This window comes from Falco cherrug, chromosome 7 (genome assembly GCF_023634085.1).
Source record: "Falco cherrug isolate bFalChe1 chromosome 7, bFalChe1.pri, whole genome shotgun sequence".
Taxonomy (NCBI): Eukaryota; Metazoa; Chordata; class Aves; order Falconiformes; family Falconidae; genus Falco; species Falco cherrug.
In genome coordinates, this window is record NC_073703.1 from 49,526,641 (window position 1) to 49,543,606 (window position 16,966).

Genomic DNA, 16,966 nt, shown 5'->3' on the forward strand with positions numbered 1-16,966 from the left:
AAGTGTATTTGCACTTGAGCAATACATTGCTGAAGAAAGCTATGCCTGTCCTGAATGTCAGCTGGAAAAAGATTCATTCATGATTTTTTTAAAAAAAATATGGAACAAAATGTATATTTCCACAGGAAATTAATTTTTTTGAAAAATAGTGTAAGTTAGTAGGGACAATATATTAAATAGGGTGTTTTAATGTCATTGTGATAAGATAGCAGCCGTGTGTAAAGATGAAAACATTCTTCTAAGTGTTGATCTGCTCTGATGTTTCCAGTTAATATGCAATAGCCTTACCAAGCCAGACAAGAACATACTACCCCAGAAATGGCTGAGTAGTCCCACTAATACAAAATCTGATTATTTTGATTAAGCATGCTATATACTAGCATGTTATAAGTGCACAAAGCAGTGACCTACACAAAGGGAAAAAACAAATCACAAAATGTCCTTTCCAACTGATATTATTAACTTTTTCCTTTTTTAGTTCATGCTTCACTCCTTTATGATACCAACAACGTTAATTCTGTGGGCATGAAGCTTGGCCACCTTGGCAAATGCAAAGAAGAGGACAAGATAAAAAAATCTGTCACCTGAACGGTGTCACTCTCCCTCCAAAAGCCCTGGGTGGCAATACCTGCTTTAGAGCACCTGGCTGAGCTTTGCATGACTCTTATGAGTTTTTATGTTGTGTTCAACAGACCATAGTGCCAATGCAGTACGAAACCCGGATGTCTTGTGGGCTTGTCAAAGGCCATGCCTACTCTGTCACAGCCGTGGAAGAGGTACGTACAGGCCCTTTCCTCCAGCTATGGGGAACCGTGGTCTACATGGCCTAGTACCATGCATGTCAGCAAACCTATGAGCAGGGAAAAAAAAGCAAAACAAACTATAAGCTAAGGAAATAAAATTACTATTTAAAGAAATGAAAGCCTCATGGGGAACTAAACCTATCCAAGTTTTGGCTTTCTGGGGAGATGGATATTCCACCACTTGGGCAAAGGTGGCCACATCCAGCCACCTCCTGGTCTTACAGCCTTCCCCGACTCACCCCAAGCAGGTCAGGCTGGGTGATGGCCCAGGAAAGCACCATCACTGGAGGGGCTGGTATCAGTGATTTGACAGGCAGAATGCTTCCTCTTGAAGCTACTCTCAGTCTATTCTTGTTCTTTTTCAATTAGACAACATTTAAAGGGGAAAAAATACGTCTGGTAAGGCTGAGAAACCCCTGGGGGCAGGTGGAATGGAACGGACCTTGGAGTGACAAGTGAGTAAAACAGCACTCCATGTGATTTGGGGGAAAAAAAATATGCAACTTTATTTGCCCTTATGCAGCTTGTGCATGGCATGACCCTAACATTTAATGATGAGGTATCTGATTTGTCTTTGCTGTCATTTTGACACATGCACTCTGAAGGCGATCATAGCTGAGCACTTAGCTGAAACTGTAAAGAGTACCTAAAAAAGATGTTGAGGGGCTTCAATCAATGAAAATTCAGAGACAGACCATTCTAGTGGCACAGTCAATCTGATTTTACTGTCTAGAAAGTTCAGCAATGTCCATTTTCAGAACAAGATGTGACAGTGGAAAGATCTGTTAAGTTATAAGAGAACTGGATGAAGCAAGATGTCAGTACATAGCAAATTTGGATAAAGCTTCTCATTAGGTCTTACAGAAAGGAATTTCAACAGCTACTCCAGCAATAAGTCTGCAAACACTTCTTTTCTTCAAACTAATAAAATGAACTCAGTTCAGATTTCTGAGAGCTGCTAAGAGGAAGTCTGAAGGGGAGAAGGAGGGCAATTGCTTCTTTAATCTGGGCATGTGGAGAGGAGGGTAGCATTGAGAACAACAATCGGTTGCAAGACTCACAAAGAAAATATTATATGGATGTAGCAAGATGACTCTTGAATTTCTACTTTACAAGGCTTACAGTAAAGAGTAGAAATCTTCATGAAAACTGAATTGCAAATCATAATCTAACTTGTTAACTCCTTTGAAGGTCAGAGGAGTGGAACTTCATTAATGAAGAAGAGAAAATCCGCCTGCAGCACAAGATCGTCGAGGATGGCGAGTTCTGGTGAGAATATCAGTTAAAAACCTGTGCTTCTCTAGGAGATACACAACCATAGCAAAAATGAATCACACTGCACTACTTAAATCTGCTAAAACTATTGCAGTAATCCCTGTTTCCCTTCATATTCTAAATAAGTCCTACTCTGCAATCCACTCATTCTCCCACCAGGGTTTACTAAGTACCACCAGCACAGTCCTAATTATGCCACACTTCCACAAGCTCTCCATCACCCTTCCTATGTACCATTCTCTCAGCTCAGATTCCCCCAATTTGGAGCTGCACCCACATTAACTGGCCAACCAGTGGGCCAAATGCATCAGAAAATCATGGTACTCCCACTGCAAACTTGCCCTAACAGTGCCAGCATCATCGGTCACCCTCTGCCACCTCACCAGGATCTTTCAGACAACCACCCACCACGTAAATCCATCCGGGTTCAGTTTCCCCTCAATTCCTCCAGGATAGCATTTGAAGATTTCATGAGGCACTTCACAAAACTTGAGATCTGTAACCTCACGCCTGATACTCTGGAAGCCGATAAACTCCAGACCTGGACTGTGTCAGTCAACGAAGGGCGCTGGGTGAGAGGCTGCTCAGCTGGAGGCTGCCGCAATTATCCAGGTAAGCAATGGGTCTTGAGAGATACAGCCTCTTTGATGGGGTCTGTGTTAGATCCCACGGGCTGTCATACCACAGCCTGATCAGGGCTCAGCCACAGGGAAAGCCTTGCTTCCCCAGTGGATAAGGTACGTGAATTTGTGGCTGGTAATCTTCTATGTTTGTGACAGCACTTCACAAGTGCAAAAGGCAGGCCTGGCAAAGATAAATCATTCTAATTTTTCTATTATCTAATGATAATTATTTTCTAATATCTAACTATATTAGAAAATAATCGTTCTAATACTTCACAGTGCAACAGTTACACACTAACAGATTTCACTTGGGAAATCCATTTTCTGATAGTTTTAGGTGTTTTGGAAGTTTGTCAGATGTCAGTTCTTCATTTTATATCCTCCTTTGCTGTGCAGTTTTGTTAGAACTATGTAAAATCCATAATATGTTAAAAAAAGAAATACATGCATTAGCCCAGTTTTAACCTTTCCCTCAGGACCCACAGGCAGGGAACATAAAAGTTCTCTTTGGTAATGAGTATCATTAGAAAACTGAAGCTTTATGTGTTTGCTTTGGGTTGTCGTTGGGATTTCACAGATACATTTTGGACCAATCCCCAGTATCGCTTGAAGCTCCTGGAGGAAGATGATGATCCTGAGGATGAAGAGGTTGTCTGCAGCTTCCTCGTCGCACTGATGCAGAAAAATAGGAGGAAAGAACGCAAGCTGGGAGCCAACCTGTACACGATTGGCTTTGCCATCTATGAGGTACCAGCTTTAGACTTTGTTCTTTGCACCGTGGTTGCAAATCCTGACAGTATGCATTCACCAGGAGAGTCACTGAATCATTCAGCCTGATTACATCAACTGCAATTTTTACTTTGTGAGGAAGTCAGGGAAAATGGAGGAGAGGAAGGAAATTCAAGGCTTTGTAAGCATTCAAACTCTAGTAACCTCAGGCTTTACTCCATCTATAAGTAACAAACTTTTTAGGCTTTTATAGTGACTTAATGCCAGGTTTTAACATATTCTTCCCCATATATTCTCCAATCTCCCTTTCATGCTTGCTGAAACTAAGCATTTCATTGGCAGAATAGTGTAAAAAAGGAAACAGACATCCATAATGCATACGTAGCAATTAACCTCTGTCCCTGCTATCAACTTCATGAAGAAGTCAATTTACCCTGTCCCTTGCACATATTTAGTTCAGACCTTAGTGGATCTCATGTAGATCCCAAGAAATCTAGAAAAGACGAGAGAAATTAATTATTTATTTTAAAATTAATTTTTAATCAATTAAACTCGGGGCAGTTTAATTACTGGCTGTGTCCCCAGAAATCTATGTGAACACTCTTGTGTGTGATCTACAAACAAGTGGACTTGCCCAGCGGCTATGACTGTTTCTTCTCCGTTTCTCCCCCAGGTGCCCAAAGAGGTATGAACAGAGCGGAGGCAGCCTGACATCTCGGTGTATGCTCACAGCTAGTGTTACTGTTGTGCCTGTCTGTAAGTCAGCAGGAAACCGCCCGGTCAAGTTTGTTTTCAGGGATGTAACAGAAGTGAAACTGCTAACCTTCCTACTTTGAGTGTTTATTTGTAACACTTCGCCAGCAATTTTCAGTTCCTTCTCACCCACACCTGATTTTCACTTGCACCTTTTCCTCAGTCCTTCTTTTCTAGCCGGTATGAGACCCAGCCGTGGCTTGCAGGGCTGGTCAGTGAGCCTGTGCTGCAGGAAGCGGTGTCAGCAAGCACTTTGCCTTTCCACCCCATGCAGAACCACCCTAAACCACTTCCATTTCCTCCTGCAAATAATGCCAGTGGACCATATCCTGCAGCCACAGAGTTTCCTCATTAGCATTAGAATTTGTTTGGAAAATCAATGGTATTTTCAACCATTGAAGAAAATGTATTATAAGTACACAGATTTAAAGGTTTTCTGAGCCTGCCAGCTGTGAATCTTAGGTGTCACAAGTTTTGCAAACAATCTCACCTGAAGGCAATGTTACTTGGAAAACATGAAGATAACAGTCTGAATGTTGTCCTTGCTGACTATTTTACAGGTGGTTATTTCTGCAGAAAACAGCCTGCAAGCGTTCTTAGCCCACAATTCTTGACTTAATGTTCGTATGTGAACCAATGCAATGTACCATGTTTCTTCAGCAGATACAGAATCCATGGTTCATCCAGGCAAGGGCACGTTCCCACTGCAAACACCTTCACCTTACCACACTGCATGCAGGAGCTTGCATATACCATACCTTGCCATGCCACCCTCCAAGGAAAGTAGATGAACTTTGGTTACACACAACTTAACATCTAACAAAACAGCCAGATAAAAGTGCCCACACAGCAGAGGTCAGCCAATGCTCTGCAGGTGGGTCCTGAGGCAGCCCTCAGAAGCCAACTAGACCCAGCCAGTAGCTACTTAAAGGTGACAGACTCCGTATCTGTTACCAGGTACCATCCCTTGACAGCTCCCTGCTTGCTAAGCTGCTGCTTTGCTTCATTTGTGGTTTCTGTCCCAACTATGTACTGCCCGCGTAACAAGCCACCTGGGGAATGGGTAAGACTTCCTTGAAGACAAATTGACTTATTTGTTCTGCAGATGCATGGTACTAAGCACCACCTGCAAAAGGACTTTTTCCTCTACAATGCCTCCAAAGCTAGAAGTAAAACCTATATAAACATGCGAGAAATCTCCGAGCGCTTCCGGTTACCACCCAATGAGTATGTCATCATCCCGTCAACATATGAACCCCATCAGGAGGGAGAATTCATCCTGAGGGTCTTCTCAGAGAAAAGAAGTCTTTCAGAGTAAGTTGCAGATTCATTTATCTGGCCATAAAGGTGGAGGTGAGCTTGCCAGTCTGCTAAAGTCATGTTTCCAGTTTGCTCCATACACCCTGCTTGTAATTTTCTTAACCTCACTAGAAACTCCAAGCTGCAAACTCATTTCCCAGGACTTCCCGTATAGTCTAACAAGATCCTGCTTTGAATTGTCTTCGGAGAAGCTTACTACTTGCAGAACATCCTTTGTAAACATACCATTAGCCATTTTTAATAATGAAAGTGAACCTCTTTGGGGTTTTTTTGCTATATGCCACTGGCTGAAATTTTGGCCAGACAGATCGTTGAAGCAGATCTAATTTCAGTCATGAATGAAACACAGAAGTAGGTAGTTCTTTTCTATCCTGCTCTTCAACTAGCTCCCAGCAGCTAGTGTGACTCTACTTAAGCCAAACAGCTCCTGGTTTAGTCCCAGCTGTCAGTGTTATCTAGGCTCTTTAGAGGAGTAAGCCCTTCTGGAAGTGGTACTTGGGATGCTCAGCTCAAACTGGGAAAAAGCTTCATCTGGAGCCTGCAGCTGTACTGCTTGGAAGCCAGCCCACACCGCTGGCTGTTTGGAAGGTTCAAGTGGCTGCTTACAAATCAGCTACAGAAACAAGCAACGTTGGTAACAGTCACTTTCCTGATTTATTTACTTTCTGCTTTCTTCTAGGGAGGCTGAAAATATGATTGAGGCAGAACGTCCATCGGTAAGTACTGTCCTGAGCCTCTTCCATACATGAACAGGGTAGGGAGAGGAGGAGCATCACATCTAGGGAAACCTACAGCAGAAAACCATTTTGCAGCCACGTGGCAGCTCCTGGAGCATAAATTCCCACTTTTTTTCTCATCAAGATACTTCTATTAACACTTTATATACACTATTTGCTGATTTGGTCAGACCAAAATCTTTTACCAGGTTTGAAATCTGCTCCTGACATAAAGCAGCTGGATGCTAAGTACTGCCTTTGCCTCATCAGTGAGATTATTCATTTACTAGGGGAGACCTAATTGTGCTCCAAGATATTTCGCGTGAGAAATTGGCATTGCACCTAATTAAAAAAAAAAAAAAAAGTGCAGAAGTGCTTTATTTCGAAGTACATGCTTTCTGGAAAGGGATCTTAATGATACTCTGTTCCAACTAGCATCCATGACAAGCTCTAACTTTATCCTGGGGTTTTATACATCTTTGTGGGAATATACTAGATTATATACAGCGTAATTAGTTGGGGGTGGGGAAGGAGGAAATCAGAGGAAATGCTCTTGCACAGAGTTGAGCTCATCAAACCTTTCTCAGAAGTGTTCCCCTTTCATTTACTGTTGTGCTAACAAAGTATCTGTCCAGATCTGATGGAATTTCATTGCCACTTCAGATAGCATTGATGTGTGGGCAGAGAAGCCCAATTTCCAGTGCATTGACAGGTGGGGAAAAAGAAAAGGAATAGTCAGGGGTAAATATACAACAGAAATTTTACTCAGGCAGACAAAGCCCCAGATGAGATGGGACACTGTTTTGCTATAGTTTCTGCAGTTTCTGTCCTTCAGCATGCAATTTCTCGGTGGGAGCATTTTCCCTAATTTTTTGAGATTTGAAAATTGTGAATACAGGAAATGGGGGAAAAAAGTATGAATATAGGAACAAGAAAAATAAATGTCAGAAAGGGCAATAGAAAAAAAACCCTGTCGTTAGCTCTGCATAATCTAGGTAAAAACTGTAATTCTATTTAAAGACACATTTAAAAAAATAATAATTGTCTCTTTTTGTACAGAAGAAGAAAAAGGGCAAGGTGAGTACTTGTGCAATGTGCTGAGTGCCAGCAAGGCAAAGAGCATGCGCAATGCATGCAGCAGAAGCAGAGTTCCTTGTTATTGTGATTTCTGTTCATCTGGAAACTGACCTCGTTAATGAAGTGCACAGGGTAAGAGGTCATTTGCAGGCAGCAAAGATTTTATCTTTCTACGCTACATTGTAATGAAATAGCATTAGCATCGTATACCCCTCTCACTCAAGGGGGGGGGGGGGGGGGGGCAAAAGGGTAACAGAAACTTTTTAGCTTTATAAGCTTGATCCTCTGGGTTGCTCAAACTGCCCTTCCTTCCTGCCCCTTCACAAGCACCCTGACACAGCATTCGGTGAAAAGCACCCCTTCTCCAGACACGTGCCCTCACATTTGCTTTCTATTGCCTAATGCAGCTAACTCCTCTTTCCTGAGGAGTAGTTACATTTCCTCTTTCCTCACCAAAGTCCAAGATTCTCCTTTTGATTGTACACGACACATTTAGGACCTTGAAAATGTAATTAGACGTTTCAATCTCCACACAGGCTGCCTGCAATTCATACTCTATGGTAACAGATTCGCATCTTGTAGCAGCTTTCCCTGTTTTAAATGCACTAAAACAGAGCAATTGCATGTGGCTCCTTACAGCTGACTGCTTCAAGAATTAATACAGAGAAAGCACATATGCTTTGCATAACTAACAGGCTCCTACACAAATAGTCCCTTTCTGTGTAGGATTCCAATCCTGGGTTTTTTCAGTGCTACTGTCCGTCGTAGAAAGGGTCAAGTTCATCAGTTTAACTGAGAATTGATAATCTGTGAGGCTCATTTTGCAGGGGTGGTGATGATGGGGAGACCACACAACCCATTTAAACAGTTAATGGTTACTTGCTTTCTGAGAAGGAAAGCTAGAAACAGATTGCACTATTTTGCAAAAAGGCTTTTGCAGCTGTTTTAGCATGAGGAGAGCAGTAACTTCAGAAATTCCTCTGTCTGTTTTTTTCTTTTATTCCCAGCTCTAACTTCCCTGGTCACATTCTCGAGGACAGGAGCTGTTGCTGCATGTGCTTTACCACTAACTGGTTGTCACCAAATATTTCTTGTGTCACCTCCCAATATTTCTTGTGTAATTTCCATTTTTCTTTTGCTTTCTTCCTTCTTCTTCTAGCCTATCATCTTTGTTTCTGACAGAGCAAACAGCAATAAGGAGCTGACAGCAGATGAAGATGCTGGCAAAGATGGTGAAAAAACCAATCTAGATGAGAAAAAGGTTTCTGCAGCAAGTGGCAAAGGGGAAAATAGGGCTTGGTCTCACTAACATGAAAGTGGCTGGGTAGAGCGCAGGAATGGGGCAAAGAAGTGTCCTAAGATACTTAACAGCTTTTCATCAAATCTTACCATAACTTGCATCTGGTTTATGTGGATCTAATGAGCATGAGCGAACAGAGACTACCCCTTCAGTTATTTAACACCTGTGCTGGAGGATTTAGTCCATTGAAAACATTTCCTGGTTGCTCTCTCATACAAGGATCCCAGCTGTGAGAGATCCCTTCACCACGAGCAACACAGTTCAATCCACTCTTGCTCAGCCCCTTACATGGTACCCGCTTTACACAGGGCACATGCATAAATTGCACTCAAGGGGTTTCAGGAGCTTCTGGCAATGATCACAGCCTCTCCCCATTACAAATTACGCATCCCTATACCAGTTCCTGTTTGGCAGAGGAGAAAAGGATGAGTAAACCCAGGAGCTACTGCATCCCTCCTCTTTTCTCTCACTACCAGAAAGGAGGAAAGCAGCGTAGCAAAATTCAGTTTCTGCCAGCGGGTGGGTGAGGGACACAAGATGCAACAGCCAGCCTGCATCCAGGCTTGGGGCATCTAGAGGCATGGCTGGAGTGTCTGATTGCAGGGAGTGTGCTTTTCTGCTACATGACTGCCAAAGCGTGCAGGTGGTGAAGCGTGAACCAACCTTAACTTTTCCCAAATGAAAATAAGAACTAACTTACGAAATTAATTTTACTTTGTTACACACAATTCCTGTAATAAACTATGGTTTCCTTTTTCAGTACCAGCCTCAGAGTTCAGGCTTGCTCTTTGCATGTGTCTGAGAAAGCTTCACTTTTGCTTTCCTGTCTCCTGTGCTGCTTCTCTCCAGCAAGGGGCCTCCCACATTACAAAGAACTCTCAAGCCCAAGTCTCTCTGGGCAATTCAAAGCCTACAGGGCGGCTATGGAGCAGATAGGCCTCTTCTGCTCCAACTTCTCCTTTGCAATGTTTTGAAACAAAAAAATTAAAAGATAAATATCTGTCAGTGAAAGTAATCATTTAGCTCCTTCCAAGAGAAAGGAGAGCAATGGGATGAAGTTAACTACTCAGCAGTTTTGCCAAGGAACACATTTAACCAAAAAAAGGTGAAAGGAACAGGAGGACAACCCATCCCACCAAAGATCTCTAGATTCACAAAGAGGTTCCCTTACGTAAGGGCAAGTGAGACATCCAGGCCCCCTCCCTTCCCTGCTGAGCTAAGGGGATATCCCTCTTCTTTGCTTGTCTCTTTTCAGCGTCCTTCAGCAAAAGCTCGTGAGAGTAGTGAAGAGGAAAACCAGTTCAGGAATATTTTCCGACAGATTGCTGGGGATGTGAGTATGCGACTGATCCCTGTCTCTGCCATCAAAGCAGCCTAGCGACAACAGCACCTAAGTCAACTGCTTCATGGATTCAAAACACTGAATTTTAAAATTTACTTTGAATTTCCTTCCATCAAATTTCCTTTGAGACTTGAAGCTAAGCAAAACCAAATCAAAATCCAATTAAATATACAGCTATCCTCATATGTACATATAAGCTATTCCCATTGTATATGAGGGAGCCTTATTTAAATTCAGGCTTTTACTTCTATCACTACTACAAGATGCTATTTTGCATAGCATGTATAAACAAGTTAGAAATGCAATGCTTTCCAGTACATGCCTAATGAGGGAAGTTAAAAGTAAAACATATCAAAGAACTGTGTAAGTCAAGAGGCTGCAAATAGGTTACAGGGATTTTCACATTTTGCTTTTTGGTTTGCAAAGTGGCTTGAGATTATTGGTCGTTCTTGTAGTTGTACTTTAATAATGTATGGTAACTTTAGATTGATCTTGCAGTCTCAAGAAAGATGTGGGTGAATGTTTGCATGAACTAGAATGCTCTCTAGTTTGAAGCATGTATATGCCAGACTGAAAAGTGACCAAAGACTTCATACGTGTAGGATATTCATTCATAAAATAAACTGCTTAATAAGGAATGCTGTAATTAATGGTATTCTCAACACATTTCCCACCAGGACATGGAGATCAATGCTGAAGAACTCAGGAATGTTCTCAACAATGTTGTAAAAAAACGTGAGTTTAAGCATGTTTTTCAGTAACCCTGGAAAAAGAAATCTGTGATATAATGTAACCTTCCACTCCCAAGCTGCACTCCAAAAATTATTTATGGTTTCAAACTCACAAATTTCAGTTATACTTCCATAGACTTTGCATCCAAGACTTTAGCAAGCTGACCTTTTCATAGAGATGCTCTCTACAGGTGATCAAGTACTGATAACACAGAAATGAGCAAATGTTTGTTGGAAGCACCACACAGGATAATACAGTATTTCTAGCAGTCTGCAAAAGCCCTTTAAAAAAGATAAAAATCTAATGGAGAGGCAGACCTTTCCCCTTTTTAGCAAACTTCAGCCTACAGACCCTGGGCTTGCTTAATTACAAGGAAGTTAAGAGTTTTCCAGAAGTTTTTACTGTGTATAACAGGTCAAGAAAAGTAATCTCTAATTCACCAGCAATAACCATTACTTAAGAGTCTTTTCAGATTCCTCTACCGCTCCCTTGTTACTATATGAAGGAAGTAGGTTTGGCTTCAACTTTGAGTACAGTTACACCTAAGAGGAAGAAGCGCTTGCTGACATGCATGATTGGTTTTCACCTGGGATAATTTATTTCAGATAAAGACCTAAAGACAGAAGGATTTGAACTGGAATCCTGCCGCAGCATGATTGCTTTAATGGATGTATCCTTTTCTGGTGAAGGTGGAGTGCTTGATACCACAGCAGTCCACTTGGGTTGTATTTCCCACCACTACACACACCCACACACCCCTTAGCAAGCCAGGGAAGCAGAACAGTACATTATAGTCTGTAGTCAGATAACACAGCATTCCTGGTTTGGCACACCTTAACTCCGGTCATCTCAATATAGCTGGCATGATGAAAATATCCCCAAACAGAAAACTACAGAATGAGTCAGTCCATATGATACCCTTCAATCAGGGATTGGCAGCTCACGTGCTAAAGCATGATTTTAAAACTATTTTTTTTTTTAAACCAACTCAACAGACTACGGTTCTTCTCAATAGACTTAGTATATTTCTCTCTTATCTTTAAGCTTATAATGTATTACACATTCCACTGGGTGCTTAGCATGCAACACATATGGAAATTGTCTCAGAGTAGGGATAATAAAACACACTACAAGATGCCGTATGGGGCTACCTCTGATACAACATCACTCAGTTTTCTTGTTTGACATAACACATGATTTTGAGACAACATAAGTGCATTCAAGCATAACCAGAACAAAATTGTAACTACAACCCAGAGCCATAATGGTTGCAACCCAAACACATTTTTGTAACTGGCTTTAGTCAACATTTTGCTTAGCTGTCAATTCATTTTAAGTAAGGCAGAAAGAGCTTCAAGCTAGGATAAAGCTCAGTTGTCTTAGAACATGTTGGGTAAGCTTCACATTTGGAGGTATTTGGAAAAAACCTAAACCTCTGCTTATGTACTTTAGGAGCAAGCATCTCTCCTGTACTAGATGTTTGCTTTTATACAAATAGTGCTTCACATTCCTGAAACAAAATACTATGCACAATAACCAAAACGTTCACAATATTTTACTGCACAGCTCAGCCAGCCTGTAACATCGAGAAGATCCTGAGCTTAGTTGCACATTCACCCCTTCACCAGTAGCTGCAGATTTAATTAATTTTCTCTTAAAAATATTGTGGGTTTTTTACCTGAATGTTTGTCTCACAGACAGATGGCTCAGGGAAGATAAATTTTGATGAGTTTCGACATCTCTGGGACAAGATTAAAAGCTGGCAGGTATTGCTGGTATTCACAGTGCTGTTCTTCACAGCTTCTGCAGCGCAAAAGCTTGTGTGGGAAAACTAGAGCTCTCTACATATGCTACAACAAAAAGAAAACCTATAAAATTGAAAATTAGCTTCTAAAAAGAAAAGTAGTATCTCTTTTCATTCACCCTACTCACAGCCTAAGCAAATAGCCTGAATCTCTGAAGCTCCAAGTCATGTAAGAACTTCCCCCATGACAACAGCACAGAGGCATACAAATTGGAGGAGGAGGAGGGTGGGAACAAGAATCAGGCCTCACAAATAGCTTAATTAGGACAATCAAAAGAGAGTGTAAACTCAAATTAAACTAAGGAGAGTCTCAAGGGATGAGCTTTTTGCCTCTCATGGTATGGATCTGAATTATTTTCCTTTGTGACTGAGTTCAAGTGCTAACAACCCAGACTGCCCAGCAGCAGCAATATAAGGCAAACAGCAACACCTCCAGGTGCCTGAGGCACACATCCCATATCCAGTCACCGGGTACATTCAACACTAGTATAAGCTTTTCTTTCTACTGTGTATTTTTTTTCTTTTTCCAGAAAATTTTCAAGCGTTATGACACGGATCATTCAGGAACCATTAACAGCTACGAGATGCGCAATGCCGTCAATGATGCAGGTACTTCCCCCAGTGTCCAACAGCTGAAGAAACCTTATTTTGTTTGATGTATCACAGGGTGAAATCAGGAACACTGTGATGCCTGTTAAAGACTGACCCTGGAGAAATTTATAAGTAAATTTTTTTCTCCAGCAGAGCTTCTCAAATATCCAAACAGCAAGCCTTGTATGTCTTTCCAACCGAATTGATCTCTTCAGCTCTTTAAACTTTCCAATGAATGATGCTCTGTTGTCCTAAGTATCTCCCGCTCAGGATCCTGCTGTTCAGGGGGACCAGGGAGTGCCAAAGACATTTGCTCTCATTTAAGCTGTGGATTCTTTATGTTTGCATAAGTAACAAACAAAGAACAGTGGAAAACCTTCAACCCAAGTGTACGGGCACCAAATCCGAGGCACAGCAGGTCAATGTCCAAGTTTGCATCAGAGGCAACTGAATGGACATTTCCTGAGTCCTGCTCATGCTTCTTAGGCATTAAGCTGCTGTGGGCTCAGTCTCCTCTTCTACCTTTGCAGTGAGAAAAAAGAATTTCTGCAAAACCTGCAGTTAATGAAATTTGTTCAGCAGAGAAGCTCTCGACATTTCTTGCTTCTTGTCTCAAACACACCAGTGTGCTCCTTCCCCTCGACAGCGGGCCTCCCCCAGAAAATGTCCTTATCAGCTCTCTAAGGGAGCAAGATGACTTCTTTAATCAGAAAATCTGTAGTGTCCCTATAAACCTAGATGGGATGATTTCAGTGGCACTTCAGTAGTATTTTGGCACATTGTTTTCCAGTTCAAGGAACAGAAATGGATGGCTATCTTGTACTTTACAAAACATCAGTGATTCGATCCTTTGCTAAGGACAAAACTACACCTGCATTTGGGCTCCTGCTGCAGTAGAAATACGGGTCATTTTTATTTTCCAGGTTTCCATTCTCACCAGGAAAGCTGTCAATGTAAAAAAATTATTTTAATACCTCCTGCCCTGATTTTAGACTCGAGAACACATTCCACAACAAAGGTTTCTTATGCAGGCTGTGCATGACCTCACGTTTATCCAACAGCCGGCAGCACCTAGACCACAACAGAGTCCTCAGGAAGCACGGCCACAAGCCGTCAGCGCCACGCTTCCCTGACGTCCTGCCGAGGTGTTACCTCCTCATCTGCTTTTTGACCATTGTGTAGTTTTGTTTTCATAGCGACCTCCTCCTGCATTTCTGTCGCCCAGCTTTTGCTCCCTTGCTCTTATCAGGCCCAGCTAAGCCGCAGACTGCTGGGCACAGCCCTCTGCTCTTGATACAGCGTGAGGTAACTCACGTGCTGCTGGCTCTCCTAAATACCCTAAATTATAATAACAAAAATCCTAAACTGCGATTTCAGAATATTACTACTGTCTTAAGAAAGCGGCTGGACACAGGGAAGCTCCTCACAGCTTTCCTTCATTCCATGTAGCGGCTGCAGCGGGACCCTCCGGCCGAGCCCCGGCCGGGCCCAGGAAGCGCCGACGGCCGAACAGCAGCCACAGGCCTGGGTGTCCCAGAGCCTCCCCCGCCGTGGCACAGCTCTGCCCCATTTCTGCTCTTCCGCAGGGTTTCGGCTGAACAACCAGCTCTACGACATCATCACCATGCGCTACGCTGACAAAAACATGAACATCGACTTTGACAGCTTCATCTGCTGCTTCGTGCGCCTGGACGCCATGTTCAGTGAGTGGCCGCCCCAGTTGTACTTCCCCCCCTCGCCCCCAAAATGCAGCCATACTCAAAGCGAAGTTTGTTTAAAGCACTCCTGCCTATATATATGGTATTAATAATTAAAGACGTGTGCTTAGGGAATCTAAAATATGACAGCCATCTCATACAAACACAAGAAACCATTGTATTGGCTAAGGTAAACACGTATGCAGAAATACTTTATGACCACATAAGTAAATACCTGCACAAGTCTGTATAACACACCAGGAGCACAATTTGATTTACTACCTGGAATTACCTTTACACACAGAGCAATTTAATCTACTCCATATATTTTTGTTTCCTTGCTTCAGGGGCATTCCACGCCTTTGATAAAGATGGAGATGGCATCATTAAGCTCAACGTCCTGGAGGTAAACAGCTTTACGCTACTATTTCTAACACAATGTCACAACGCTAAATTTTAGTCGTATTATTCATTGCACACATTCTCAAAGGAGCCTACAAGAACTGGTCTGAAATTGTCATCCAGTTGGTAAGAGGTCGCAAAACCTCCTAAAAATTTTGCTACCAACTTTACATGGAAAACATCCATAATCTGCCAGTAACAGCTGCTCTGTAAGACTCCAGTTGGTGCTGAAGAGCACAGCTGCGGACTCTTTGTATCATCTTTGAAATGCTTCACAAAACTTTTGAGACTTTTTTTTAAAAGGGCGATTTAAATCAAACCTACTGATATAGCATTAAATGATAACAGGGTTTAACATAGTTCTTTCTTTACCTTTTTAAATTCTTACTAAGACGACTTACAAAGTTTCAACTTAAAAGCATGTCTTTTTGCTAAGTAGGCCATTAAAAAGACCCCTCACTTTTTGCCAAGTGAAGGAGGAATAGGAGCAAGAAGCTTAAAATTCCCCACTGCCACTATGCTTCATACCAAGTGTCAGCAAGGAGCTGCCTTCCAGCTAGAGATGGTGATGTCTCAAGTACGATTTGTTGGAGGATGCCAACCAGTTTTCCATCCTTTTATTCTAACTCTTCTTTCAGTGGCTGCAGCTCACGATGTATGCGTAACACCAGAGCCAGCGTCTACCTTCATCAAGACCTCTGTTTTGAGTGACTAGCTCCATTCATCTCCAAGTGCAAAGAAGAGCATTTCCCAATTATTTGCTTCGGTCACTGAGATAATGGGAAGAAGCCCTTAGGAAAAAAAAAAAAGACGACCATACTGCAGTAGGCAGACCAGGGCGCATATTCTGTAACTACTGTTACAATTTCTTGGCATTTTCCTTTGGGCAACAAGGATTAATTTATTGATGACTGAATTAAGCTTTTTCTGCATGGCTGAGACACGGAGCATGCATTGTTATTCTGCTTATGCTGACACCTGGAAAAGCCTTCCCTCAAGTCAAGCAGAATTGGGACTGTATCTAACTGTGAAAGTCAGAGGTGTTCACTACCACCTTGTAATTAGTCATTAACTCCTTGTCCTGCTTTTCATATTATCAATTACAGCCTCTTCATGATATTGACTGAATATTTCACAAGACTCTGCCAGATTACATTAATATTATGCATCCCAATCACGTTGTTACAGATGTGGCTGTGCAGGTTGGCTCCCTGCTATGCTAGGAACGTGGCAGTAAGGCACAACAGACTGCAGTATCTAGGTACAGCCTAGTCTAGTGCTTCAGCAAAAGTACTGGAACTAAGCAATTTGCTCTCATTTTTAGTACTGCCATAGTATCTTAATTACACATTGGACATTTGGAATGTTTTCTATTGTAACTGCATTTTCTGTAACATTGAGAAAGTTGTTTCCTATTTGAGACATAAACCCTCTTATACATACAAATGTATATATCTACACACCCACTCTCCCCCCACCTCAGGGTCTGATTTCCTGACAGTATTCTGTATTTCTTTATTGTAAGATGTGACTTGCAGCAGAATCAGACACTATGTCAGCATGACCACTTTGGCAAGGTTATTAGAATGTGTAAGTACAATCAGTTTAATTAATTGAAAATAAAATCAACTGGACTTTGGCCTAATTTTTAGAGGTTCTTTTTGTTTTTATTTTGAAAGAACAGCAGAAGATGAAACATTGATCGCTCTTCCATCATTCTCCTGAATATACAGCAGCTGTTGGGGTTTTATGGCAAGCATGAGATCAGCTTAATATCTCAAATACCTGCCAGTGCACTCCTT

General features: G+C 41.9%; 1 protein-coding gene across 7 annotated transcripts in view; it reads left to right on the top strand.

The window, feature by feature from the left end:
- Positions 1 to 16,809, top strand: part of CAPN3 (calpain 3) — a 31,574-nt gene extending 14,765 nt beyond the window's left edge. For 2 of the 7 annotated variants that reach the window (XM_027807957.2, XM_027807960.2), the window contains 17 exons: positions 693 to 776; positions 1,173 to 1,258; positions 1,995 to 2,072; positions 2,530 to 2,690; positions 3,279 to 3,448; positions 4,104 to 4,115; positions 5,289 to 5,497; positions 6,183 to 6,219; positions 7,279 to 7,296; positions 9,852 to 9,929; positions 10,616 to 10,673; positions 11,276 to 11,340; positions 12,368 to 12,436; positions 13,005 to 13,083; positions 14,652 to 14,768; positions 15,110 to 15,168; positions 15,803 to 16,809. In XM_027807957.2, coding sequence (XP_027663758.2) covers positions 693 to 776; positions 1,173 to 1,258; positions 1,995 to 2,072; positions 2,530 to 2,690; positions 3,279 to 3,448; positions 4,104 to 4,115; positions 5,289 to 5,497; positions 6,183 to 6,219; positions 7,279 to 7,296; positions 9,852 to 9,929; positions 10,616 to 10,673; positions 11,276 to 11,340; positions 12,368 to 12,436; positions 13,005 to 13,083; positions 14,652 to 14,768; positions 15,110 to 15,168; positions 15,803 to 15,829 — 1,407 coding nt within the window. In that variant the 3' untranslated portion in view covers positions 15,830 to 16,809. The other 5 variants (XM_055717221.1, XM_027807961.2, XM_027807958.2 and 2 more) reach the window with 5 other exon arrangements.
- Positions 16,810 to 16,966: the final 157 nt, after the last annotated feature.